We start from the raw sequence: 25149 nt of genomic DNA on the forward strand, positions 1-25149 counted from the left end.
GAACCGCAACCGTTTATGCATGTTATGGGACACGGCCAGGAAAAGGCCTGCCTGGCTTCGCCTCAATTGTACAGGCATGCATCCTTTGCATTTCCGCTTGAAATGGGGTAACTTTGCGGGCCACTGTTTTTCATGTGGAAAATTGGGGCATTTCATGGCTGAATGCCCTGAAAGGCAATCGTCTTCGGAGAATGCGCAAGTGGTGCTACCCAAGGATGACATGGTGCTGGATGCCCCGCCCCAGAAAGACCTTCAGTCACCTCATGTCATGGATCAAGGCAAACAACAGTCCGGGGTATGGACTCCTGTCACACTGACTGGATTGAGCCACGTCCCAAAAAAGGTAAACAGTTGGATGCAGGCTGGGCGGCTCCTGGGCTTACTGCTTCTCCGGATTCCGTGCGCACGTATACGCGCAGAAAAGAAATGGTTACTTCACAGCAGGCTGCGCGTACTACGGCCCCGTCTGCCCCCCGTGATCAGTCTCCAAGGAAAGTCACTACCGACGGGCCCAAAGGCCCTCCTGCTCAGCTGGAGTTTGATGCCAAAGGTAATGTCATTACTCCCTGGGATCGGCGTTATTCCCGCCCCGCTCCCAAGGCAGTGGATGTCCCTTCTACCTCTACAGCAGGTCGCCAGAACTCGTTTGCAGTTTTGGCTGATTTTCTGGATGAGGGCGTCTTGGATGCTCTCGCGGCAAAGGTGAAATCGAGGCAACAGGGTCCTCGTTCCTGACTTGCTTCTTTGAAGATTTATGAAGATAGTTCCGAGGATTGTGCGAGGCATTTGCTCTCGCCACTAGCAACATGCCATGTCGATCGTCTTGCATGAGAACCAGTGGGATGTATTGGATTCTGGGGATTTCATAAAAGAAAGAGACATACTGGGGATGCTGGCACAATTGGATCACTCGGAATGCCTTTCTTTCGATTCAGCCTCGAAAGGCCCGGCACATATTGGGAGGGTTAAAGGTTTCTTGCATCGGCAGATAGATCTCCTTCGGCACTCAGGCGTACTCCCTCGGGAGACCTTTCTTCCCTGGCATATGGCAATTTCCTCGGCGGCTTTGTCATGACTTTTGTAACCCTTTTGTAGTGTAGTATTGGAGCCTTTACACATGATGGCTTACGGTCATCATGTATCTTATATCCAAGTAAACTTGTATTTTTTTTCGTAATTAATACAATTACCCTTTACGAAAAAAAAAGAATGTGGAAACTCCAATAGTCACAATGTGTGATCGACCTGCCCTTTATTCAAATGTCATTGAAAGAATTAAAAAAAAAAGTGATAGTGATGGGCGCTTGCCACCTGTTATATACAGACGTGCGGGTATACAGGTACTTTCAGCGTAACTAATATACGGGAGGCTAGGCACATGCGTCTTTACCCTCGACAACCTTCCACTTAAAGGCGGATATGGCCCTAGTGAGGAGAGAACAAGAAAACAATGACAAAGTACAAGTGTACATAAGTACAACAGGATGAGGAAAGACGTCATCTCATCCAACTCCCATCAACTTCCTAAGGAAGGCAAAATGCTCCGTTGAGAGACTTTTAGTGAGTAGATCTCTAGGATTTCGGTCAATTGAGATGTTGACAAGCTTAATGGACTTGTCCTCAATGGCCTCTCAAATAAAGTGGTAATGCACCTCAATGTGCTTCGTCTTCGCATGGAAGACCGGATTCTTGGCCAAATGAATAGCACTCATAGAATCCAAATGTAGTGTAGGGATCGCATTAGTAATGCCAAGGTTTGTCTCTAGAGGGCCTAACCAGAGAGGCTCCTTGCAAGCCTCAGTGGCTACAACATACTCTATCTCTCTACTAGATAGGACCGTATTTTTTTGCACCTTGGATATCCAAGAAATAGCATCTCTAGCAAAGATGAAGACATAGCCAAAGGTGGACTTTCTACTGTTTGCATGTCTTGCATAATTTGAGTTAGTATATCCCACGACTCCTGTATCTTGGCCACCATAGCATATGCACATAGCTGGTGTGCCTTTCAGGTACCTCATGATACCCTTGATGGCATCCCAATGCCGTCGGCTAGGTGTAGCCATATACCACAACTCCCACTACAAATGCTATGTCAGGACGAGTGGCTATCATGGCATACATGAAGCTGCCCATTGCGGAGGCATAAGGGATCTTAGCCATCTCGACCTTCTGCTCATTAGACTGCAGACAATCGGCTTGACTAACCTTCACGTAAGAAGGTAAAGGATAGCCAATAGGCTTAACATCCTACAGATGAAACTGCTCAAGGATCTTGTGGATGTACTCCTGTGACAAGTAGTGGAGCCTCTTAGAGCAATTGCACATAATGCGCATCCTAAGAATATATGAGGCCTGTCCCATGACCTTAATCTCTAAGCTCTTCTTGAGCTGACTCAAAGTATCTAGCTCATAATGAGCACTCCCAGCAATCAATATATCATCCACATAGAGGGTCAAAATCATAAGGCTACCATCATGAGCCTTCTTCGTGTGTATAAACACAGATTCATATTAATGCGGAAATATCCCGGTGAATGCAAAAAGCATCAAACTTGTGGTACCATTCCCTAGGTGTCTCCTTAAGGCCATAAAGGCTCTTTCTCAATCTGCACACTAGGTGTTCCTTTCCATGTTTTGCAAAGCCCTTAGGCTGCTCCTCCATGTAAATCTCATCATGCAAGTCCCTATGAAGAAAAGGCGTCTTGATATCCATTTGATAAAGATCCAAGTCAAGTTGAGGAACCAAAGTCAGTACCAAGCGTCGAGTAGTCATCTTTACAACAGGAGAAGACTTCATCAAAGTCCACACCATGTTCCTACTTGAAGCCCTTAGCAACCAATCTGGCCTTGTATTTTGGCTTGGGGTGTCTAGGGGTACTTTTCAACTTGTACACCCACTTGCATGGCAAAGCATGCTTGCCACTAGGTAAAGAAACCAAATCCCACGTATGATTTTTCTACAGTGAGTCATACTTTGATTGCATGGCCCTCTCCCAAGAGTGACTATTACCTCTGTGCATGGCCTCGTCATAAGTAAGAGACTTACCAACATCTGTCGCCATAACACAATCTATAGAGAGCTCAAACTGTGTAGGTTGTTTTCTATCTCTAGGAGACCGCCTCAAAGCTGGGTGTGGGGCCTGTACATCCTGTGGAGCATCAGGGATCTAAGCCATTGGGGCATCAATTACTGCGGTAGGCTGTCTAGCTGGCTGTACAGTAATAGGAAGTTCCTCTCGAAAGATCACCACGTATACCTCAACAATATGCTCAAGCTGCTTATGCATTTTCTCCTCATGGAAAATAACATCATGGCTATGGATAACCTTTTGAGCCTGCGAATCCCATAGGCGATAGCCCATCTCACCTGCATCCCTATAACTAAGAAAGACGCGTTCCTAGACTTAAGGATCTAGCTTATTGCCCTTGTCCTTGGGTACATGTCAGAAAGCCTCACAACCAAAGACACGCAAATGAGCATATGAGGGAGGTTTTCCAAACAAATACCTTCTCTACAACCTGACAGTCAAGAGCAATACATGGGGATCGTTTTATCAAGTGTATGGCAATAGTAAGTGCCACAACCCAAAAATGCTATGGTAAGCTTGCCTATCTAAGCATATTGCAAACTCGCTCTTGAATTATCCTATTCATGCGCTTAGCCATACCATTTTGGGGTGGGGTGCATGGGGCGGTTAATTGACGCTTAATTCCCCTCTCATCACAAAATTGAAGGCTTTAGAGACATACTCACCCCCATTATTTGACCTTAGGCATTTCAGCCTATATCCAGACTGTGGTTCTCAATCAAAGCAAACCAACGCCGAAATGTAGCCAAGACTTCCAATTTTTGCTTAATAGGATATGCCCAGACCTTATGTGTATAGTCGTCAATGAAAGCAACGAAGTACTTCGTGCCACCTAACAAAGATCCTAAGCCTAACGTGCTTGATATAAAAGGAATAGAACCTAAGATAGATGATTTAAATGATGATTTAAATGTGGAGTCATCTGATCTCAAGCAATTGAAGGAATAAGGAAGAGAACCTGAATGATCATTTAAAGAGGGAGGGATGGAAGGGGATTGAGAATGAATAGCACCAAAACATACTTATATGAAATAGAAGGTAATATAATAGGATACTTAAAGACAATCTTCTGCCTCTAGAGCCCTCTATTAACATAAAGATACTCATGCCGGTCTAGGTCTCCATTGTAACTTACAACCAGATCCTGCACATCAGTAGCAACAAAGAGAGGTTTCAGCTCATACAAATCAAATGGATTATATGAACTTGATATTGAGCTTGGCTGAGATGAAGACAATGGATTGTCAGCCATCCCAAACTTGTATGCCTCCCTAGGTGGAGAGGTGGTCAGCCTCATGAACTGAATGTTCTGACTGATGCGTAGCTGTTGTTGGAATGTAGAGGGAAGATCGAGCGGTATAGTTGGGCCACCTTACACAAGTATTCCATGAACCCTCTGTTTGTCATCCGCCGAACATCAAGTAAATTGGAAAAAGATGAGCAGGAAGATATATTTTCCTCCTCGTTGCGAGACTAATGTCGCCTCGAGGTCTTGAATGAAGGAGAGGCTTGAGAAGGCACCATAGGCTCCTAAGAAAGAGGTGAGTGAGATATTATGAACTAGCTGCACATTGTTTGTACAGACTTGTACAAACCAACCTTTTCATGATAGCCCTGCAGGACTCTTCAGAAGTATACTTGCTTTGATACCATGTGAAGTTGTGCTGTAATGAATGGCACAGCTCGTAAGTGCCATGGCAACCTGAGTAGTTTGCAGCAGGATGAAACTCAAAATGCAGTCGATTGATGATGTGCAGTAGCTAGTGACAACATGAGGAACCTCCAGGCAGGTTGATGGCAGCCAAGCTAATGCAGATGGTGGGTTGAAAGTAGGAGCTGTACCTTGAGGATCTAAGTGACATCACCAGGGAGCAGGGTGGAAACTTGCAGCAGTGGTGGTAGAGGTAATGATGATGATGGAGTAATGATGGCAGCAAGGCACTGAATGTGGAATGAGGGATGAAGAGTTGTGTGCACACTGAGCCCCTTTCATAGAACATAAACAGCCTTTTTTGGGCTGTTTAATGAGACATAAAAATGCCAAATACATGATAATTTAGAAGGCAAGTTTTGGTAGCTCAATATGGCATCAATTGCTTTGTAACTACTAAAACGAAACTCGGTGTCTTTCATCTGCCCAAAATCTGATAGACTTGGAGAAGAAAAAGAGGAAGTGTTGTTTCCCATGTCGAGAGTAGTGCTGCCTTAGGGCCTTTAGAAAGGAGAAGCCTAGTGGTACTCTAGAGGCTCCCAGATGAAGGTGGCTAAGACATCACGAGTCACATAAGTGCTGCTTGTGCAAATCCAACTATCATGAGTCACATAGGGTACTCTTTAGAAGAGCATTGGTTTTATACAATGCGAGGATACATCGGGGTTTGTAGAGAAAACACACACAGTATGAACACGACTAGCACAATGAATTCAAGAAGATGAATGAAGGATGATTGCTGAAATAAATGAGGTAGAGATACAACTGTGTGCTCAAGTGGTGGAGGCTGTCCAGCAGCCACTATCTCTTGTGGGAGCGAGCTGAGGAAATATGATATCTGTGAAAGGATCCAGGTGCAGCAAACCATCAATGTTGATACTGATGCTAAGGGATATGGTCAGGCAGCTGTAGAGGATGCTATAGTTGATGATGTGGCAGGTTGTACACCAAGGAAGAGGCTGGACAGCAGGCACTCTAGGGGCTGATGCTGCCATATGACTGATGGTGCTGCTGATTTGGAGCATGTTGTGGCTGGTCCTGTCAGATGGCACTGTTGTGTGAGGATGGTGATGAGTGCAGACTGCTGATGCTGATGCTGAAGGGCAGGAAAAGCAGGCAGCAGGCTGGTAATGCAGAAAAACACAGGCTGGGATGAGGAAACAATGACATGGATGCAACTAGGATGTTTTTTATGGAGCTAGAGTGATGGTGATTAGATAGGATGATGGTGCTGCTGTTCAGGTCCGAGGATATTGGTGATAAAGGTTATAACATCAAGGATGGTGAAGGTGGCATTGGAATGTTAGAATGAGGGATGAAAGTGGCAGTGCACAATGAGTTCCCTTTTATAAAACTTTCTGAGCCAATTGTCCCATCATAATTCTACATTCTCATTTTTTAATTAATTTCATTGTTTTTGGGACTGTTTCAAGAGCTAGAAAATGCAAAAATAAAGATAAACTATGTGGCAATTTCAAGTGGCTTGATGCCATCATTCTATGTTGTTCAGTCAATTGGTGTAGCTTTGAAATGGTTATTTTTTGACTACTGGTCCATACACCCTTCAAGAATCTGGAAGGAGACAGCATATTATACTATCCTCTGCAGGACTGTTATTTCCTATGAGCCAAATCACATTACTGTGCAAATGCGGTGTTGATGCAAAGGGTTGTATTTTACTATTTTTACAGAGATGGTATGAAAACTGACGTAGGAGCCATGATGAAAAAAGTAGAGGAAAGCGAACACTGGTTAGGCCATGAAAAGCATTGATGTCTGTGCAGCATAAATTGTCTTGTTTGCATTATACCTGAGAATTGAAACAGAAGTGTCCTAAAGGTGATGGCCTAGCAGTTAACCCTTGGCCTCATAATCACGAGGTTGTGGGTTCAAGTCTTGCTAGGTGCATCACTTGGTTGGATGTCTATGTTCACATCATGTGCTTGTGTAAGTTTGGATTCTTGCCCACTCAAAATACTTGGTTGGTCCTTGTCAATAAGGTCACTAAGGAATGTCCCAATGCAATCAAGCTTTGTTGTTCTTTTGGTTTGTGAGCTATCCTATCTGCACATAAGAAAAGTGTATGCTTGGCTTGTGCCTGCTCTCTTGGCTAACATTTAATTTGGCTCTGAGTATCAAAGCTCCTTTACCTGAATTTGAACAGGGCTTGACAGACAAGCAAGAGTCTCCTTCATTGGAACAGCTCCGTCAGTGCAATTGCTGGCGGCTCTGGAATGAACGAGGACTTTCAGTGCAGGAGATTTCAGTAAGTTGGGCCATTGCTTCCATAATTTCAATGTTTACTAGTTTACCTCTTTGCCAAGGTTATTTAAGAACTGTCTCATCATTGTACTGAAGTTTGGAAGAGGAGGCTAGAACTGTGGTTCACTTGCAGCTTTTCACGATTCATTTCTCTGTGTGGGCACACCTATAGCATATCACAAGGCAATATGTTTTCTTTGGCAAAAACACAATTTTGAGTGAGTGGTAGGATAGACTAGGCTTTCCTAAATCGTGGCCTTAGAGTTGGTGATGCTTCATTCATTCGTTATTTTAGACCAGAGATTCAGTGAACCTTTGTTTATAGAATCTAGCATGTAGCCTTAAAAGAGGCATCATGGTCCTAAGCCACTAAGAGACCCATAGCAAGTCCTTTCTTGCATGGCAACTGCATGGTGACTGCATTACATTTGCTCTTTGTTGTATATTTATTTGCCCAGGTGTGTGGACACACCTTTGTGTGTGTGTATGAATGTGTGGTGTCATGGGTTTGGGTGTGGCCTTTATAAGACCCCAGCTTGTACTTTTCAACACACACGCAGACTCTCTGTGTGTGTGTGTGTCTCTCTCTCTCTCTCTCTCCCCCTCCCTTGTAAAGAGTAATTTATTATTATGCCCCCCCAACACACACACACACACACACACACACACACACACACACACACACATTCTCTCTCTTTTTTTTTTTCGTAAAACTCTCTCTCTCTCTCTCTCCCCCCTTGCCCTCCCCCGTGAAGAGTAATTTATTATTATTGTAAAAGTACATGAGTACAAAATTTCTTAAGAGCTAAAGAGATGGTAGAACAATTGAAGAAACTGCTGTATGGTAAGAGACTAAATCCTCCCGAGGGAGAAGGCCTGCATGCTGAACAAGATCCAGATGCTACTGAAGACAAATTTTCAATTTGGTGACATGAGCTTTGAACAACAGAATTGGAATAAAAAATAAAGGTATTCTAGGTGACCCAATTATGCCAACAAACCCAAAATCTTAAAAGATGGAATATTATCTTCATGTGCAGTTGTGCAGGAGTAGAGAATTTTGCTTTGCCGAACACCCACACCCAATTAGAGGGATGCATAAGAGGTCCCACAACTTGTCGCTGAATCTTAGACATGAGAGACCAGATCTTCTCGGCGAATCAACAAGAGATAAATCTGTGTCAAGACCAGATCTTCTTGGCCAATCCAATCAACAGGAGATAATCCTGTGTCGAGAAGACTCCACCATTGGTGGTGCAAAAGAACAAGTTGCCATTAGAAATATATCCTGTAGAGGGGGACTGAAGCAAGGGGCAAACTGCCAATCTCCATCTGGTATATCATTTCCTTTTGGCCATTCTCTAGGTCATTCATTAAACATGGGAAGCACCTCATCAAATATTCAATTTGGTTAAGAGGAGATAGAAGCTCGGCTAGGGTGAGATGGCTTAGCATGTTGCTATTCATCCTAGATGTTGGCTATGATCTGCTTTTGTGAAAGCCCCATACAAAATTGGCTTTAGCTGCCAACCAGTGATGATCCTGATTCCCAAACAAGTAGGTGATAGATCTGATTAATAGAAGCACCCTCCAAACGCAGCCAGCCCGCAAGTCTCTAATCCTGCTAGGGATGATTTGGAGCAAGGCTTCCTATTGTGCAAATGCAAGGAAAGTATGTTCCACAAGCCACATTATTTGCGAGGGATTTGAGAAACCCATTGGAGGGTGCAAAAGGACATCGGAACACTTGAAAGGGAGGTAATGACCTGATTTACACTGATTACAACAATAATAAATTTCACATCATGCTCCAAACAACCTCTACCTTAGCTGGCTGGACTTAGAATGGTCTATCTCTTAGAGATTATGATGCATGATACTTATGGATTAGGATACATGTAGGAAGACCATGGGATATATTCATTGCAATATCCTACTTTCCTCTTGCAAACTCTACCTATGCCACACGGGATGGATCTCCCTTTGATGTACTTTATGAGGATATCATGAGATATGCTAGCATTGGGGACATATGATTAGTAGGAGATTTCAATGCATACATTGGAGATAGACAGAGTGATTTTTATATGCATGATAATGCCATGTTCAAAGAGATTGACATAGATGAAATAGGTCTACATAGGAGAGCCCAGGATAAAGAAGTGAGCACCTATGAGACACACCTATTGGCTGTGGGAAGTGCACATAGACTAGCCATCTTTAATGGTTTGCCACAATGTCCAGGATTTGGCAATTTGACATGTTGGAATCACACAGGAGGGGTAAGTACTGTGGACTACTTGATAGGCTCACCAGCATTGATACGAGACATCCAGAGACCAATCGGCATAACAACAGATCATGCTATTTTGACATTCTTTTCCATTTTTCTTCTTGTTTGTGCCTTGTTTGGGCCTATTTAAGAACAAAAATTCTAAAGTTTTTTCCTTTGATTTCTTGGTCCTAACCTAATCTAAATGCGATAGATATCAAAAGAAAAATACTGAAATGGTTCAATCCACTATAGCTGGCTCCCATGGAGGCACATCTGCTACCTTAAAGGACCACGAGGAAAAACCAGAACTTGAGACATCTACAATGGTTTTCTGCAAAGGAGTTTACATACATTGGACTTGAGCAGATCATTGACAGAATGTACAAGGGATATAGGAGAGGCCATACATGGATCAGCCATTTATGCATTCCCACACACCTTGCCCCGACATAGATCCACACACTCTACTGCTCCCCAAAATAGCTGGTATGATGATGAGAGTGGAGTCACCCGAGCTCGCTTACAGAGAGAAGTGGAGCTAGGCACTTAGACACATCGTCAAGCAAAGACGTTCTTCAAACACCTTGTGCGGAAGAAGAAACAAGACTACTTAGTGAAAGCAGAAACATAGATATATCAGCTATTTTTGGGACAGGATAGCAAAAGTGCATGGAAGATGTTTCATGAAAGACAGTCCCCCATATAGATTACATCACTAGATGCTTGGCTTGACTATGGGAGACAGCTGTATGACTTGCCAAGACAGCCACCTATGCAACCCCCATAGGCTTGTAAGCCAACACAATGGTCTTTCTTCACCTAGAAAATGCTTAGGGATACGATCTATAGATTACAAAATGGGAGGGCGTAGGATGAGGATGGACTAGTGGCAGAACATTTCTCACAAGCTTTTGACATACTAGCACCCATACTAGCACAGTGTTCAATAGAGGAGTATGTGAAGGCTTCTCTATGAGTTGGTCAGACAATAGTATAATTTCACTATTTAAGAGTGGTGATTCCCTGATCCCTAGCAACTACAGGACTATCATGATTTATCATACTTTGGCCAAGATATATGGATCTATATTGGAGCATAAACTCAGTGAACTGGGCTGAAATGCAAGGCAAGAGAGCACAAGGACACACATGTTTCAGATGAGGATACACCATGTTGGACCATATTCTCACACTTAGAGTCATTACTGCGGAGGGTTGAGCCTGAGACCAAGAGGATCTATTGCTGCTTTGTAGACTTTCGCAAAGCTTTTGATACAGTGCCTTGTACACGCATCATGCAGAGATTGCTGAATATTGCAGTACCAGATGGTATACGATGGGGTATCTATGCATTATATGAGTCAATGACAGGTCATGCATGGGCACTTTGGGGGCTATCAGAGAGGATTGATAGTGCCATATGAGTGAAAAAAGGATATCCGCTTTCACCCACATTATTGGTCTATACATAGATGAAGTGTCTGATCACATCGACTAAGGAGGAGGAGCCGGAGCCAGCCTAGTAGGGGTGCTGATACCAATATTATTATATGCAGATGATATTGTTCTCATTTCAGATTCATTGGAGGGATTGCACTGCCACCTAGATGTTTTGCATATCTTTTGTAGAGATAGAGCCCTCACAGTGAACCTTGGGAAGACCAAAACTATTGTTTTTAATACTTCAGCAGCATGGGTGACTAGATCTATATACCGGTTCACATTTGGGGAGACATAGTGGAGCATGTGAGGAAATATGTCTACTTGAGAGTCACCTTCTTTGGCCCACGTTTTTTGTTTAGAGGGGCATCGGAGGCACATTTGGCATGAGGATATGCAACACTAGGGGCACTCGAGAGTCAATGTGCTCACATACAGTTCTAGGAGCCTCGCACCAAACTATGGCTGTTTGACACCCTAGTCACACCTACGCTACTATATGGAGCAGAGGCATGGGGTTGTAGCTTGTACCATAGGTGTCTTAGTCCACTCACTGATCAGAATGGATCAGAGAGGGATTATTATGATGGTTGGGATAGCATTGAAAGGCCATTGATCATGATGATAGCACGTATGATCAAGAGTAAGCCCACCACCTCACATCCCATTGTCAGAGCAGAGCTAGGGGCAGCACCTGTAGTTACCAAGGCACTCTTGAGGGTAGTGACCTTTTGGCATAGATTATGGGATCTTCCACGTCACAGATACTCCAAATTGGCACTAACTTCATCTAGACCTAAGACAACTAGCAGCAGGAGGCGAGAAGAACTATTGGTTTTCACAAATGGCTATTTGGATGAGCTTACATGGTTTTGATATTGACCGCCTTCCACCTTTTGATTATAGCCTTGACTACCCTACACTTTCTCTCAGCCGATCAGAGCTGAACCAGGTGATTAGAGCTGATATCTTGAGGATTGAGACAGCAAGGACATGGATCCATCCACCACTCTCTCTAGGATCGAGGATGGAGTTCTACAGGAGTCATTTCTTGCGTCTCTCTAATGATGGTTTCACTATTGGGCTAGCATATATTGGCACCCATCTCTCCCATAGCATACAGGCTGCTATTGGACAAATTTGCACCTCCTCACATAGGCTTCAGATGGAGACAGACAAATGGACAGGTACCCTAGCAAAGGAGAGGACTTGCCAGCTTTGTGGTTGAGAGCTTGAGACAGAGGAGCACCACATATGCAGATGTACAATATACTATGACATATGAGGATGGTACCATTGCCTCTTCCATGATGGTTTTGGACTCCTTCATCGTGTCATGGAGTGCGAGGACTAGAGATGCCTAGGTCTTTTCCTCCTCGAGCTCCAGAGGTGCTGCACAACACTATTGCAAGATAGGAGGTTGGCTCATCCAGAGGGACCCACATAGAGAGCAGTGTCATATTTTTTCTGCAGACCCAACTCTATCGACACTACTAACCTAGCAGAGATAGAGCCATCCCACCAAACACCTTACATGCCATGGCGTGGAGTCACATTGGATAGAGCCATTTCCCTTTGGCGGGCATGACGAGGCTGCAACTTGTGCCACAATCGGATTAGAGCCATTATCATGAGACACCGAAGACTCACCTCAAGCCATATCAGTGAAGCGACTAGGGCCCGCATCATAGGTGAGATCATGTGCAGATCTTGAGATCAGTTACAGCCTGTAGTCTCCACCACATTTTTGTACATGGTTCTATCAGATTTGGTTCTCCTTTTCTTTCCTTTTCTTTTCTACGGATGGGACAACACTACACATGGTTCAACCCTAGTATAGTCCTATTATATAGTTATTCTCAGCATGGTTTCATCTTGGGGCGATCATCTTGTTTTCCTTCATAGGAGACTAGCCTAGAAATAGCCAACAATTCAGCCTACAAAGAGTTGGCATTGAATGGATCCTCCACTAGATGCCAAACCACCTTTTGATGTAGAACCTTCCATGAGCACATCAAATGAGCTAATAGAAGAGAAGATGATATAGTATCCCCATGCAAGTGGACAATAGAGACCCAAGGCTGATGATCAACACACATGGCTTGAAATGACGACCGATAGAGGGCAACCATGTGAGTCTCCACATCTGAAACAATACCATTGCCCATTTTTTAAGGAGTTCAAACATGGCTCTAGGAAACCCAAGAAATACTAGCATGCAAGGAATACTTTTTCCAAAGCGTAAAGTAGATAGTGTGAGTAATCTCTTGCAAACTACCCTTTGACCAAGTTAAGAGAAGCAAATAATAGTTAAACATGGGGAGCATGATTGTTTGTGGCACTTTGAGGTGCACATGGAAAGTTTCCAAATAAAGGAATTTGGATTCCACCACCTCAGAGATGCATAGTAGCAATTGTTTGGGCTTAACATTGACACCCAAAGGGTAACCCAAATTTCTTGCAAGTTTTGCTTTTTGAACCACTTCCCCTTGCCACCAACTAGGCATGTGGATTGGATTTAGTGCAGCTGATGAGAGATGACTTAGAAGTCTTGATATGCCGCTCCAAAGATGTCTAATGCCTCATAGAAATTATCCAACTTTTCAATATCATGAAGGCACCATCGGCCAATAGTTGCCCAACAAAATGCTGATTTCACGGAAGGAATAAGCCAACCGGCTGCTCAATATCGGCCAAATGTGACAACCTTATGAGAAAAATTCGGGTAGTAAGGACAAAAAACAAGGGGCTTAGAGGGCAGCCCTATCTGAGTGATTGTGCTAAAGCAAAGGGCTTAGTGACTCCATCATTCTGCATGACTCCAAAACAAGCATCCTTGCTATTGAATTTGCATGCCACTACAGTGGCGCCTTTGCCCTAGGTGAAGAGTAAGGGTAGGAAATTGGATCTGGCTCATGGATCGTTGGGTGACGGGTTCAAAATACAAACAAAAGGATGGAGTTTGGATGACGAACACTTGGAACTGGTTGTATTTCGTGTTGGAGCATGATAGGCTGGAATTGATCCTCCATTAGTCAGAGATGAAGGTCACATCGTCGAAGAGGTTGGATGGGCAGTCTGAAGCTGCACAAACTGATCGGAGATGCCAACCAAATGTTGGAACATAGATTTGTACTAATAGTGTATATCAGGTGAGACATGCAAGGCCCAAAGCCCATGGTTTGCATGAGCTCAACCAAAAAGGAGCATTCCAAATAATCAAAGGTCTTCTCCAAGTCTAACTCTATAAGAATAACATCTTGATTTTAGTGTTGCACATAGTTAATATCCATCTATACGTTCATGTAATGAAGCATTCAACCAAGAAAAGAAATCTAACTAAAAACTGGAATAGACATGAAATAACAAGAGAACTACTGCACCAAGACATCTTGCCATGTATTAATGATGAGAGTTCCAAAAATACATGACAGCCATGGCTGATGCTTCATCTAGCAAGAAGGAAGCTAACATCAAGAAAGTGAACAACAAAAACTTAGTGAATGAGCCAAAAGATGTCTTCTCTTTAGCCTCTTGCCTTCTTTATCCTAACCCCTCATTTCCAAACTTAAGGGCACATTTACATAGGCAAGGGCTGAATTTACAAGGGCTGGAAATTACTAGGTATGGAATTAGTATGATTCCAAAGTACAAAAATATCAAAGTATTTTTCCTTCATGACAAACCATCCCGTCCTAAGATGGTTTTGTCCTCAAAACCAAGGATAAATGGACCAAATCTATGCCAAGGATGATAGTAATCACGCCCATGTCGCTTCGATATGATAGGAAAGTACTTTCCATGTAAGAGAGACCTTTATGTATACCAAACTGTGAGTAAATTGGCTATTGTCCAAACAGGGCTGATTTACAAAAACTGTCATAACTTTTGATAGAGTGGTCCAAATGACACATATGAGGTATAGAAATGAAATATACAATCCCTAGTATCACTTATAACATAAAAATCAATTTTTGATAAAGTGAGGACAGTTTTAATGCCAATAGTAATATCTCACAGCAAGCTGTCCCTGCACAGTCCATGCACAGTCTGTCATGTATCATCCTATAATAACCAAGGAAAATCATTCACATAAGTGGATGGTTGCCAAGAAGATTCTTCTATAGGTAGACTCTTCCACTTAATGAGGTACTCAGTAGGAGTACGATTTCTGAGCATTTTTTCTCTCTTTCCAATAATGCTTTCAAGTTCATATATGACAAGTCCTGCTTCATCCATTGGTGGCAACTCTTCCAATATGTGCACATCAGGTCCAACATACTTCTTAAGCTGTGAAACATGGAATACATCATGTATTCTAGTGGAAGAAGGTAGTTGGAGTTTATAAGCAAGCTCTCCAACTTTGTCCACTATCAGATATGGTCTATAAAATCTGTGAGCAAGCTTAGTGTTCCCACCCTTTAATGAAGCATATTGTGTCTTGGGCACTTTAAGAAACACCCAATCTCCAACTTTGAAATCCAAATGTCTTCTCTTCTCACTGACATAGGCTTTCATTACTTCTTGTGCTTTTCTTATGTTGTCCTTGCATTGTCTCATGATCATCTCCATCCTTTCCAACTCTTCCTTTGTTTGGGGGTTGATATCTTCATGAAACAAAACTGATGGAATTTGGACTTTGTACCCATAAAGTGCTTCAAATGGGGACATACCTATGCTCATGTGATACGTGTTGTTATAGCAAAATTCAGCAAGGTGGATCCAACGATCCCATAAAGCTTGTGTGTCATGACAATAATGCCTAAGGTACACTTCCACGAAGTGATTGACTCTCTCCGTTTGCCCATCGTTTTGGGGGTGATAGGCTGTACTGGGAGTGAGAAAAGTACCTATAGAAGAGAATAGACTTCTCCAAAAGTTGCCCATGAATTTTGTATCTCTATCCAATACTATTCTCATTGGCATACCATGCAGCTTGAACACACCTTCCATAAATTGCTCAATCACTTGCCTTGTTGAATATTGTGTTTTGGTTGGAATAAAGTGGGCTGATTTAGTCAATCTATCAACAACCACATAGATACTATTCCATCCATGACTAGTAGTAGGTAATCCCGTTATAAAGTCCATGGAAATGTCGGTCCATTTGCCTGTAGGAATAGATAAAGGATGAAGGAGTGTGGCTGGTAATAAGGTGGAATCCTTATTTTGTTGGCACTCTAAACACTTAGATACATGCTCCTTGACGTCCTTCCATAAACCCTTCCAATAAAAACTTTAATGGACCTTGTCAAAGGTTTTGAAAAGACCCAAATGACTAGCCATTGGTGATGAGTGCATCTCATGGAGCCCTTTTAGCTTGAATTTACTGTTAGGAACTAAGTACACTTTACCCTTAAACCATAAGAGTCCATTATGCACTTTGAAATTTGGAAATTCTTCATCATGTTCTTGCTATAATTTTTGTAAAATCTGGACAGCATGCTCATCCAGCATATATTCTTCTTGGATGTTGTTTATCCAATCCTTATAAATTGTAGACACTATAGATAAACTGCATGCCCACATTCTAGATAACGCATCAGCCCACAACGTTATCCTTTCCAGCCATGTATGCTATTTCAAAATCATATGACTGTAAGGTAGCTAGCTATCTCTTTTGCTTGGGAGAAAGGTTGGGCTGTGAGAGAAAATACCTCAACAACCCTATGATTGCTTTTGATTTTAAAATGTGTTCCATAGAGATAATGATTCCATTTCTTGATTGCATGTAGAATAGCAAGCATCTCTTGCTCGTACACATGTATCTCCCTCTCTTTATCATCGAATTTTCTGCTCTCAAATGCAATGACACCATGCTCCTGAACCAAAATAGCCCCTAAACCTCTACCACTAGCATCCACGTAGATGGTAAAAGTCTTGGAAAAATCAGGGCAAACTAGTATTGGTGTTGAAACAAGCAATTGCTTCAGCTCATTAAAGCTCTTGTCGGTGATTTCGTCCCAAAAGAAGGCCTCCTTTTTCAGCCGATCGGTAAGAGGAGCTACAACACGAGCATAATTCTTCATAAATCTACGGTAAAAGGATGATAACCCAAGAAAGCCTCTTAAAGAAGTGGCATTAGTTGGAGTAGGCCATTCTTTGACGCATTGCACCTTCTTAGGATCCACTTTGATTCTATATTCTCCCACTATATGACCCAAGTATTCAACTTCCTTTATCATGAATGAACACTTAGTTGCCTTGGCAAATAGTTTGTGCTTCCTCAATATATCGAAGACCTCTTTCACATGCTGTAAATGGTTCTCTTTGTTCTTGCTATAGATCAAAATGTCATCAAAGAACACCAAAACTATCCGAAATAACAAAGGTTGAAGTATCTTATTCATAAGAGATTGGAATGTGGGTGGAGCATTGGATAAACCAAAAGGCATAACCATGAATTGATAGAGGCCTCTTTCCATCCTAAAGGCTATTTTAAACTCATCTCCTTCCTTCATTTGTATTTGATGATACCCCGATCTCAAGTCAATCTTGGAGAACACCTTAGCATCCTTCAATTCATCTAGGAGGTCATCTATTCTAGGTATTGGATATCTATTTTTAATAGTGACCTTGTTAAGATCGCGGTAGTCGATACATATGCGAAAAGAGCCATCTTTCTTCTTTACAAGAAGGACCGGAGAGGCAAAAGGCGATTGGCTTGCCTTGATGAGACCCATTTCTAATAGCTCTTTCGCTTGGCGCTTTACCTCTTCCCTTTCCACTTTGGAGAGGCGATATGGTGGATTGTTAATAGGCTTGGTGTTGGGCAGCAAGTCTATAGGATGATCCTCTTTTCTTTTGGGAGGAAGGGAAGTAGGTGGCTGAAAAATATCATCATAATCCTTTAGCAACTTGCAAAGACATGGATCTATGTCATTGGTAGGAGGAGAGGGCTGATCCTCATCAATCTTCGAAAGAAGAATAGTGAACATGCATGTCTTTGCATTTATCTCTTTTTTTATCTCCTTGGGGCTGGTCACCTTCATTTTCTTCTTCTCAACACCATGTAGAGTTACTTGCTGTCCACACCATTGAAATTCCATTTCCAGCTTGTTAAGATCCATAGTAAATCTGCCCAAAGATTTCAGCCAATTGCAGCCAAGTATAATGTCAATGGGATCCATTTCTAATATGATCAAATCCACTGATGTAGTGCATAATGGAGATAGAGTAATAATAACATTTGGGCAGCATTGATTGCTATTTTCAAAGTCTCCATTTGCCACTTGGATTTTGAGGGAATAACGCATATCATGTGTACTCACGGGGTTTGTCGCCTAGGGTTTTTCGAGTCCACCTCGCAACGGAATGTTTGTGGCCGAATCCACTAGGATCGACCTGAAACTTAAGTCCCTAGAGGTTGAGGTCTTTTGACAGCATTCTAGCGTCGGGTTCTGGATATCCTACTTTACGCAGAGATACCCAAGCCGAAGCAGACCCATGCCGCACTTGGTTCAAAGATAATGGGAAACGAGAGGGATGCGGCGCTCCACCTCTCTGCCCATAGGGCATAACCCCATTCCGGTCCCCTAAAATGGCATGAATCGAGGTTCTAACCTAACGATTTCTAAGCATCGTTTGTTAGTAAAACCTAACCTTGTGAGAAGCCTCCGAGTTCTCTGGGACCACCCTATCCTAGGACAGACCCGTCGGGGGTTTCATCCTCTTGCTTCCCTAACTTGGTGTATTTTAGTTGTCTACTTAGCTCTATCACTTTTAGGTGTGACATGTAAAAACAACTTCCTTAATTAGCCTTTTAAAAGAATAGGGTTCGTTCACGTAATCTTATGACACTGACATGAAAACAAAATTAAACAGGATTCTTGTAAATACCTAATATTAGCAATTTATCAGAGATACAAATCTTGTTCAAAAGGGACAATATCTGCGATCCTTAAGGATGCACTTTTATTTCCACTAAGTTTCCGCCTTGCACTAGTAACAAGGGCCTCTCAAAAATCTACTGGAGGCAGGGAATTTACGGCCAGAGCCCCCCCCCCCCCCCCGGTATCCAAGTGTCCTCCTACGTTCAACCTAATCTGCGGAGAGATCTCTCATGGCGGGTTCGGTGCACGTTCCCGTCATGTCTATTTAGAACACCCTTGGCTAGGGTTGGTGGCCAGCTGGGGGTGGTTTGGCACGCCCTCCAAAAGTTCAACCTGATTCACTACGCTCATTTATGAGCTTGGGGTTACACAATCTCTCTTTTCCTTTTTTTTTTTTTTTTTTTAATAGTTAAAGCAGTGTTTCTAAATTTACAAGCACAAACAAAGGTGCAGGTGAGTGCTCGAGACATCTGCTAAGTTGGGGTCCCTCTCTTGACCCTAGCATTTGTCCTTCTTGCCTTAGCGGTAATTTTCAATATCCTTCGAAGGATAGGGAATTTCTTCATTCCGTCCCCCTATGAAGTAACAATAGATTGGCTTAATTTCTTCAAAACCCTAAATAAGTTGAGTTGAGCCCTATCCTTGCGTGTATAGGGTTCATTTTTATTGAACGGCTCTTGAGAAGTTATTAGTATTTTGTATGTGCAGTTTACAGTTATCTTCAAGATGAATCCCTAGCAGCGCGACTGAAAGTGATCATGATGCCACATAATTTAGAGGCATATCTTTCCTAAGATAATGCTGCAATGCATGCCTTTGCTTTTGGAAATTCATTTCGATGTGCTTATGCAAAACACAAATAGAGACTTGTATTTTTTTTTTCTTTTGGGTGGAGGACGTGAAGTTATTAGGCCTAAGGCAAAGTGAACCACTCCCCTCTGAAGGTTTATAGGGGCCTTATACCTGTTTTAGTATTGCAATTGCCTAGATATACTTAAACCTCATTGTAGCAATTCAGGAATTTCATGTACTTGATTCAAACCATCACTTCTACCTTTCCAATTTCACAAATTTTGTGATGCAAAGAAAAAAAGAACGATTTTCGCTTAATTGACGAATATGCCCATTTTTAAGTATGCTAATGTTAGTGTATAATCTAAAGTATTATGAGCATAATCAATAAGGTCATTACTTTTTTTTTTTTGTGTACATGAATGCAAATCTTCCATGCGGTTTACTCATTCAAAAACATACCAAAGTGCAAGTAAGCACAATTTTCAATATGATAAAATGATGTAAACTAAATGGTGGTTAGTTATGATAGACTTTCGCCGAATAGCTTTCCCTTCCCAATGAAGTGGGCCTATGTCCTTAAGACCTTCCATCAGGGTAGGGTGTATGGAATGCACCTGATTACCAAGTGACGTGGTTTCTTGACCCGTAGTTCCATCTGTTGAGGCGGGATTCATGTTCGATTGGACCTTATTTCGTTTGGGAGGTATCGTATGATTTGGGCTTTGCTTTGCGGCTACGCACCCAAATTACGAGAGAGACAGCTCCTCGCGAAAGGGGCTCGTCTGCGAGGACCTTCTCCAAGAGGGGGGAGAAAGAAGACGGCAAGCTACGAGAAGCTCAGAGTTCTTCAAGGAGGAAGGAAAAAAAAACTATTTCCTTCTCTCTCTCTCCCTCTCTCTCTCTCTCTTCTCTTACTCTCCCTCTTTCCTCTTACTTTTCCTTCCTCTCTCTCTCTCTCTCTCAATTTTCTTTTGTTTTTCTCTCCAACGTGAAGGGTTCTCCCTCCCATGCTTAAGCCCTTTTTATAGGGTCTTGGGGGGGGGGATTAGTAATGGAGGCCCTCCCTTCTCCTCCCACGGCATGCGGCGGCCCCCCCGCCACCTCCTTCACCACGCGGCACCCTCCCCCGTTGACGTCACGACAGCCCCCCCTTGGCCCGTCGACCAAGACAACCCCCTCCCCTCACGCCGTCCGCTAGTTGGCAGCGTAACCAGGGGGGTTAATTCTTTTTTTAAACGAAAATTTCATTTGGGGGGGGGGGGGGATGTTACACCTTCTCTCCTGTATGGAGAATGATTTGCAGGCCTTGGGTTGGAATGGAATTGTGATCACAAGGGGTAATATAACCAGACACTTGGGATATCCTATTGGTGTGGAGGTTGCTCCCTGAGCCTTGCTGGATTGGATGGCCTCTCGAATTCATGACAAGTTCATGTACTGGAAATCCCAAAGTTGGCCACTACATGTTAGGCTAAAAGTGGCTAAATGCATTATGATTAGTATGATCTCATTCTTTTTGCCATTGCTTCCTTGGACCAAGAAGTCCATTTTGGATTTGGTTCAGTCTATCAGATTTATGCTCTTGAAAAAGAAAGGCAATTGTTTGGGGCAGGTATGGATTTCCTGGCAGCATGTGAGCACTCCGAAAAGGACAGGGGGGGGGGGACCAGCTTTGCTAGATGTCAACTTGCATATGGCCGCTTTGAGGCTATCCCTGTTGCAGAGTCTATGTATTCAATGTTATCCTTGGGCAGACATTACCCAAATTCTTCATTGAAAAGACTGGCATCTCTCATGGTAGCACAGTTATTCATGCTTCATGGTGGCATGTGCTTAATTCTACGAGGCCTTTAAAGGTCTCTTAGTTTTTTCTCCTTTCTCATTTAATAGCTTCCTGGCAAGAGATGCTTCGTTTTGCAATTTGGCATCCCTTGGATATTCATAAAGAGGAAAATTCGCTGTAAGGAGAAATACTGGCTTCCTCAAGGTTGTTGGATTGGCCACAAAAAGATTTGCAGCAAGACAAGTTCAATTGGATGGCTAGGTTGGGGTTGAAGACAGTTCGTGATGGTGTTATTCTTGGGCAGTCCCGTCTTTGTTCCTTTAGGCATATTCGTCAGCACTTTAGGGTTCCTTGTGGATACAGGGATATTTGGTCGTCCATACAGGATAGTCTTCAGAGGTTCTTTCCTTTGCCTGCGTTACAGCCATTGGATCCTTGGTGTGACTTGATGTTTGTGCTTCTTGATGATTTTGGTAAAAGGTCATCTAATCAGATATATCTTCAGATGGTGGAGGCCAAGGGATGGGTCATGGGGAAAGTGAATAGGTTATGGCATCGTAGGGACAGTAAAAAGAAGTGGCGAGAAAGATTCATCTAGCTTTGGAAGTCTAAGGTCCCGTATCAGGAAAAGTGTTCATGTGGCGGTTGCTCATTGGGGGTCTTCCAACGGGTGTTTTCTGTGCCTGAAAGAACTTTGCTGGGCGTTGTGTTTTTTGCACTACGTGTGATGAGACATTGCTTCACCTCTTTGTCTTCTGCCCTGTTTTGCGACAGATCTGGAATTTCATTTCCCGTGTGTGGTCCTCGGTGACTCAGCACCGCTTATCGGTCGTTCGTGGATTATGGGAAATATGTCCTCTATGCCCTCTTTGAGTTCAGATTGTCCCTGCTTATTTCATTTCCTTAGATGGACAACCCTGTGGCATATATGGCGTACTCCCAATGCCTTTATTTTTGATTCAGCATCGGGCATCCATGGGCATGTGGCCCATGTGCGTGGAAAAGTGTTATGGCAAATCTCCTCTATGATGTCAGTGGACCTGGTCCTTCTGGATATTGCTGCTCCTTGGCTGGCGATTGTTCGCTCTACTCCAGCTGTTCCTTCTATGTGATCTATCAGTACTGTTCATGTAATAGGTTGTTCTGGTTGTTTTGAGAGCCTGCAGGCCTCATGTACATATTAGTTACACAGAGAGTGAGAGAGACAGAGTATGCTGACCTGATGGTCTGATGTGATAGAAAGTAAGAGATACAGAGAGAATGTTGACCTGATGGTCTAATGTAAATATTCACTATCTAATTCAATTATCTTCACAAATAAAGAAAGAAAGAGAGAGAGGGAGGGAATATTACGAAAAAAAGAAAAAGAGAAGGGGTGGGGGGGTGGGGGGGGGGGGAAGGGAAGGAGGGAGTATATAGGAGACTTTGGGACCGCTTGATTCAGCATGTTTCAACTCTAGACATTGTTTGTCACCTTGATGAAAAGGAACCGTGGATCAAATTAATGTTTAAAGATAGGGGAACCCTTTGGGCAGGATTGTTGTGGTACATCATATGTGGGTGCCAGATAAGGATTAGATAACCTTGAAAGGAAATAAGAGTTGGAAGTGCAAACATCGAGCATGGTGGTGGAAGAACCAGGACCATCCGTAGTTTGGAGCTTGGCTATAGAGCCAGTGGAATGAAGTAGCAGGGGCCAAGGTAGAGGGAGTAGCACGCGCTAAAGTAGGAACCAATGGAGCTGACAAACCCATTTGGACAAGAGATTGGTGCTGCGACTGGGCATTAGCATCTGGCTCCTCATCATTGGAAGGGATAGGAAGAAATTGAGAGGACAGATCTTGTAATCTGGCTCAAAAATGGCAGACGGCCTCCTCCCACTTATTCTGTAGCTCACTCTAGGAGTTTTGCAATTGCTCAAAGAACTCTAAATTGAGAATCATAGCGTGCCCCTTAAAAGATCCTTTTATATGTAATATTGGGACTTAAAAGATCCTTTCATATGTAATGTCTTCATGCAGAGACTTTTGGTTTGCCAACTAGGAATCAACTAAGCAAAAGGAATACTGGCTATGGTCATTGTGTCTTCTCTGTGACTTGCATTGACATTTTGTTCATGTATTCAAGCTGTGCCCAATGGCTAATACGTATAGTCTTATCCGTCTACTATGTGGCAGACCATTAAGTATAAAAATTTGAAACCTAGAGAGTGGACCTTTGGATGCCTTATAGGAGGGCCTTTCAAAGTGGAATTTAAGGTCCTCTTATATTTTTTATGCTCCTGAAAATTATGGCTTATGTGTTTGATAAGAGATGCTCTCATTTGTTATTGGGCATTGGGTATTTCTTCACAGAGGACTCAAGTGTCGATTACCTGTCAAACTATATGGGGCCTACATGTTGTCAAGGTGGCCTTATGTAGGCTGGATTCTTTTACAATATATCCAACATTACATGGAATGGATTGTGGCAGTCCTGTGTGCTCTTCCTGGCCATAATCAGGCAATCATGATTCCTTTTTGACAGGTGTATTGCCCTGTATCCAGGTGCAGCCCTCACACTGCCATTCAGTTCGTGCACTGCTGTGGGAATACTTCAGATTCCAGCACCAATCTATGCAGATTTCAAGGAGAGACAATCATCTTGTAGTTGTGACCTGTCTTGTGCTGCAGTCGTCATCATTCATTTGCAATGCTGGCTGATTTCCTTGATGAGGGAGCCCTTGATATTTTAGCAGAAAAAGTTAAATTGAGGCAAAATCAGCCTTGATCCTATCTTTCTTTATTGATACACATGAAGATTGCCACTTAGAATTTTCATGGAATTTGGTCTCATAACTAGTAGGATGACATTGGTGTATTTTGCACGAAAATAAATGGGATGTATTATGTGCTCTTGAGCATAAGAGTTGTTGTGAAGCAAGGAAAATTGTGGACTATCGTGGATTTCAATTGTTTTATGTTTGGAGTTTTGCAATGGGTTACTTTGGTGTACTCATAGTTGTTCATGAGAAATTTCAGCTGGTGCTTGTTAAGAATGATGTGCATTGCCGCCTTTTGGTAATCGAAATTTTGTTTGAAGGGAAGGTTCTATGGCTGATTGGGCTCTATGCTCCGAATGATCCCTTGTCTAGATGTGATCTTTGGAATAGACTAAAAGTATGTTTGTCGCTTGGTAGATCAAGTTTGTTGACGGGAGATTTTAATGTGTGCATTGATCCCTCACAGTCTACTTCTCAACATTCCATGATGGATGCACTTGAGATTTTACTTTGGCCATTCTTAAGTGAGACCTTTGGTCTTGGCTTTGTCCATTAGCCTCAAGATTCACTTTTTGTTAAGCACAACGTAGGGACACATGGTCTCAATTGGATTGTATATACGTTTTGCAAGATGATGCTTTTTTACTAGAGACTTTGGTGATGGGAGTACTGCAACAATATGTCTTGTTTGATCATTTTTCCTTGCAGTTTGAGATGCTTGCACAACCTTTTGCTCCTTTTGCGCAATTTCTAGGCAGACTCTCCTTGGGCCTTATGCTTGGAATGGAAACAAAAAGAAATGAAACATATGGAGCAGTTGCTTGACAGATTGTTGTTCAACTTCTCATCTAAGGGTAGTCATGTTAGATATTCTCAATGTCCCACTCTTGTAAGGTGCCGCCAATGATCCATGGTGCTCAAAGTTAGTCATGTTAGATATGCTCAATGCCCCACCCTCGTAAGGTGCCATCAATGATCCATGGTACTCAAAGTTGTAAGGCCCCCATTATGAGGAGAAGCCATGTGTGAGCATAAACATTGGGTGGGTCCTGACTTGTATGTCAGATGAGGTCTATGTGACCAGATGGCAAGAAGGTGATCTTTGTGGATCTAGCCTTTGGTTTAGATAGAGTAGTTATGCTAGTAGCAACTCAAGGTAGGGGGACGGCTCCCCTGACGAGGGTCCGCGGATATCGCC

General features: G+C 42.8%; 1 protein-coding gene across 16 annotated transcripts in view; it reads left to right on the top strand.

Annotated features, from left to right (window-relative positions):
• The window catches only part of LOC148013873 (uncharacterized), a 112060-nt gene that overhangs the window by 40754 nt on the left and 46157 nt on the right, over positions 1–25149 (top strand). For all 16 annotated transcript variants that reach the window (XR_015688618.1, XR_015688619.1, XR_015688625.1 and 13 more), the window contains exon 3: positions 6968–7069. Coding sequence is in view for 6 of the 16 variants with exons in the window: in XM_087666609.1 (XP_087522735.1) it covers positions 6968–7069 (102 nt within the window). In the remaining 10 variants the exon portion in view is untranslated. The remainder of the gene's footprint in view (positions 1–6967; positions 7070–25149) is intronic.

This window comes from Lygodium microphyllum, chromosome 25 (assembly GCF_053477565.2).
Source record: "Lygodium microphyllum isolate KBCC chromosome 25, Lygodium_microphyllum_v1.1.10, whole genome shotgun sequence".
Lineage (NCBI taxonomy): Eukaryota > Viridiplantae > Streptophyta > Polypodiopsida > Schizaeales > Lygodiaceae > Lygodium > Lygodium microphyllum.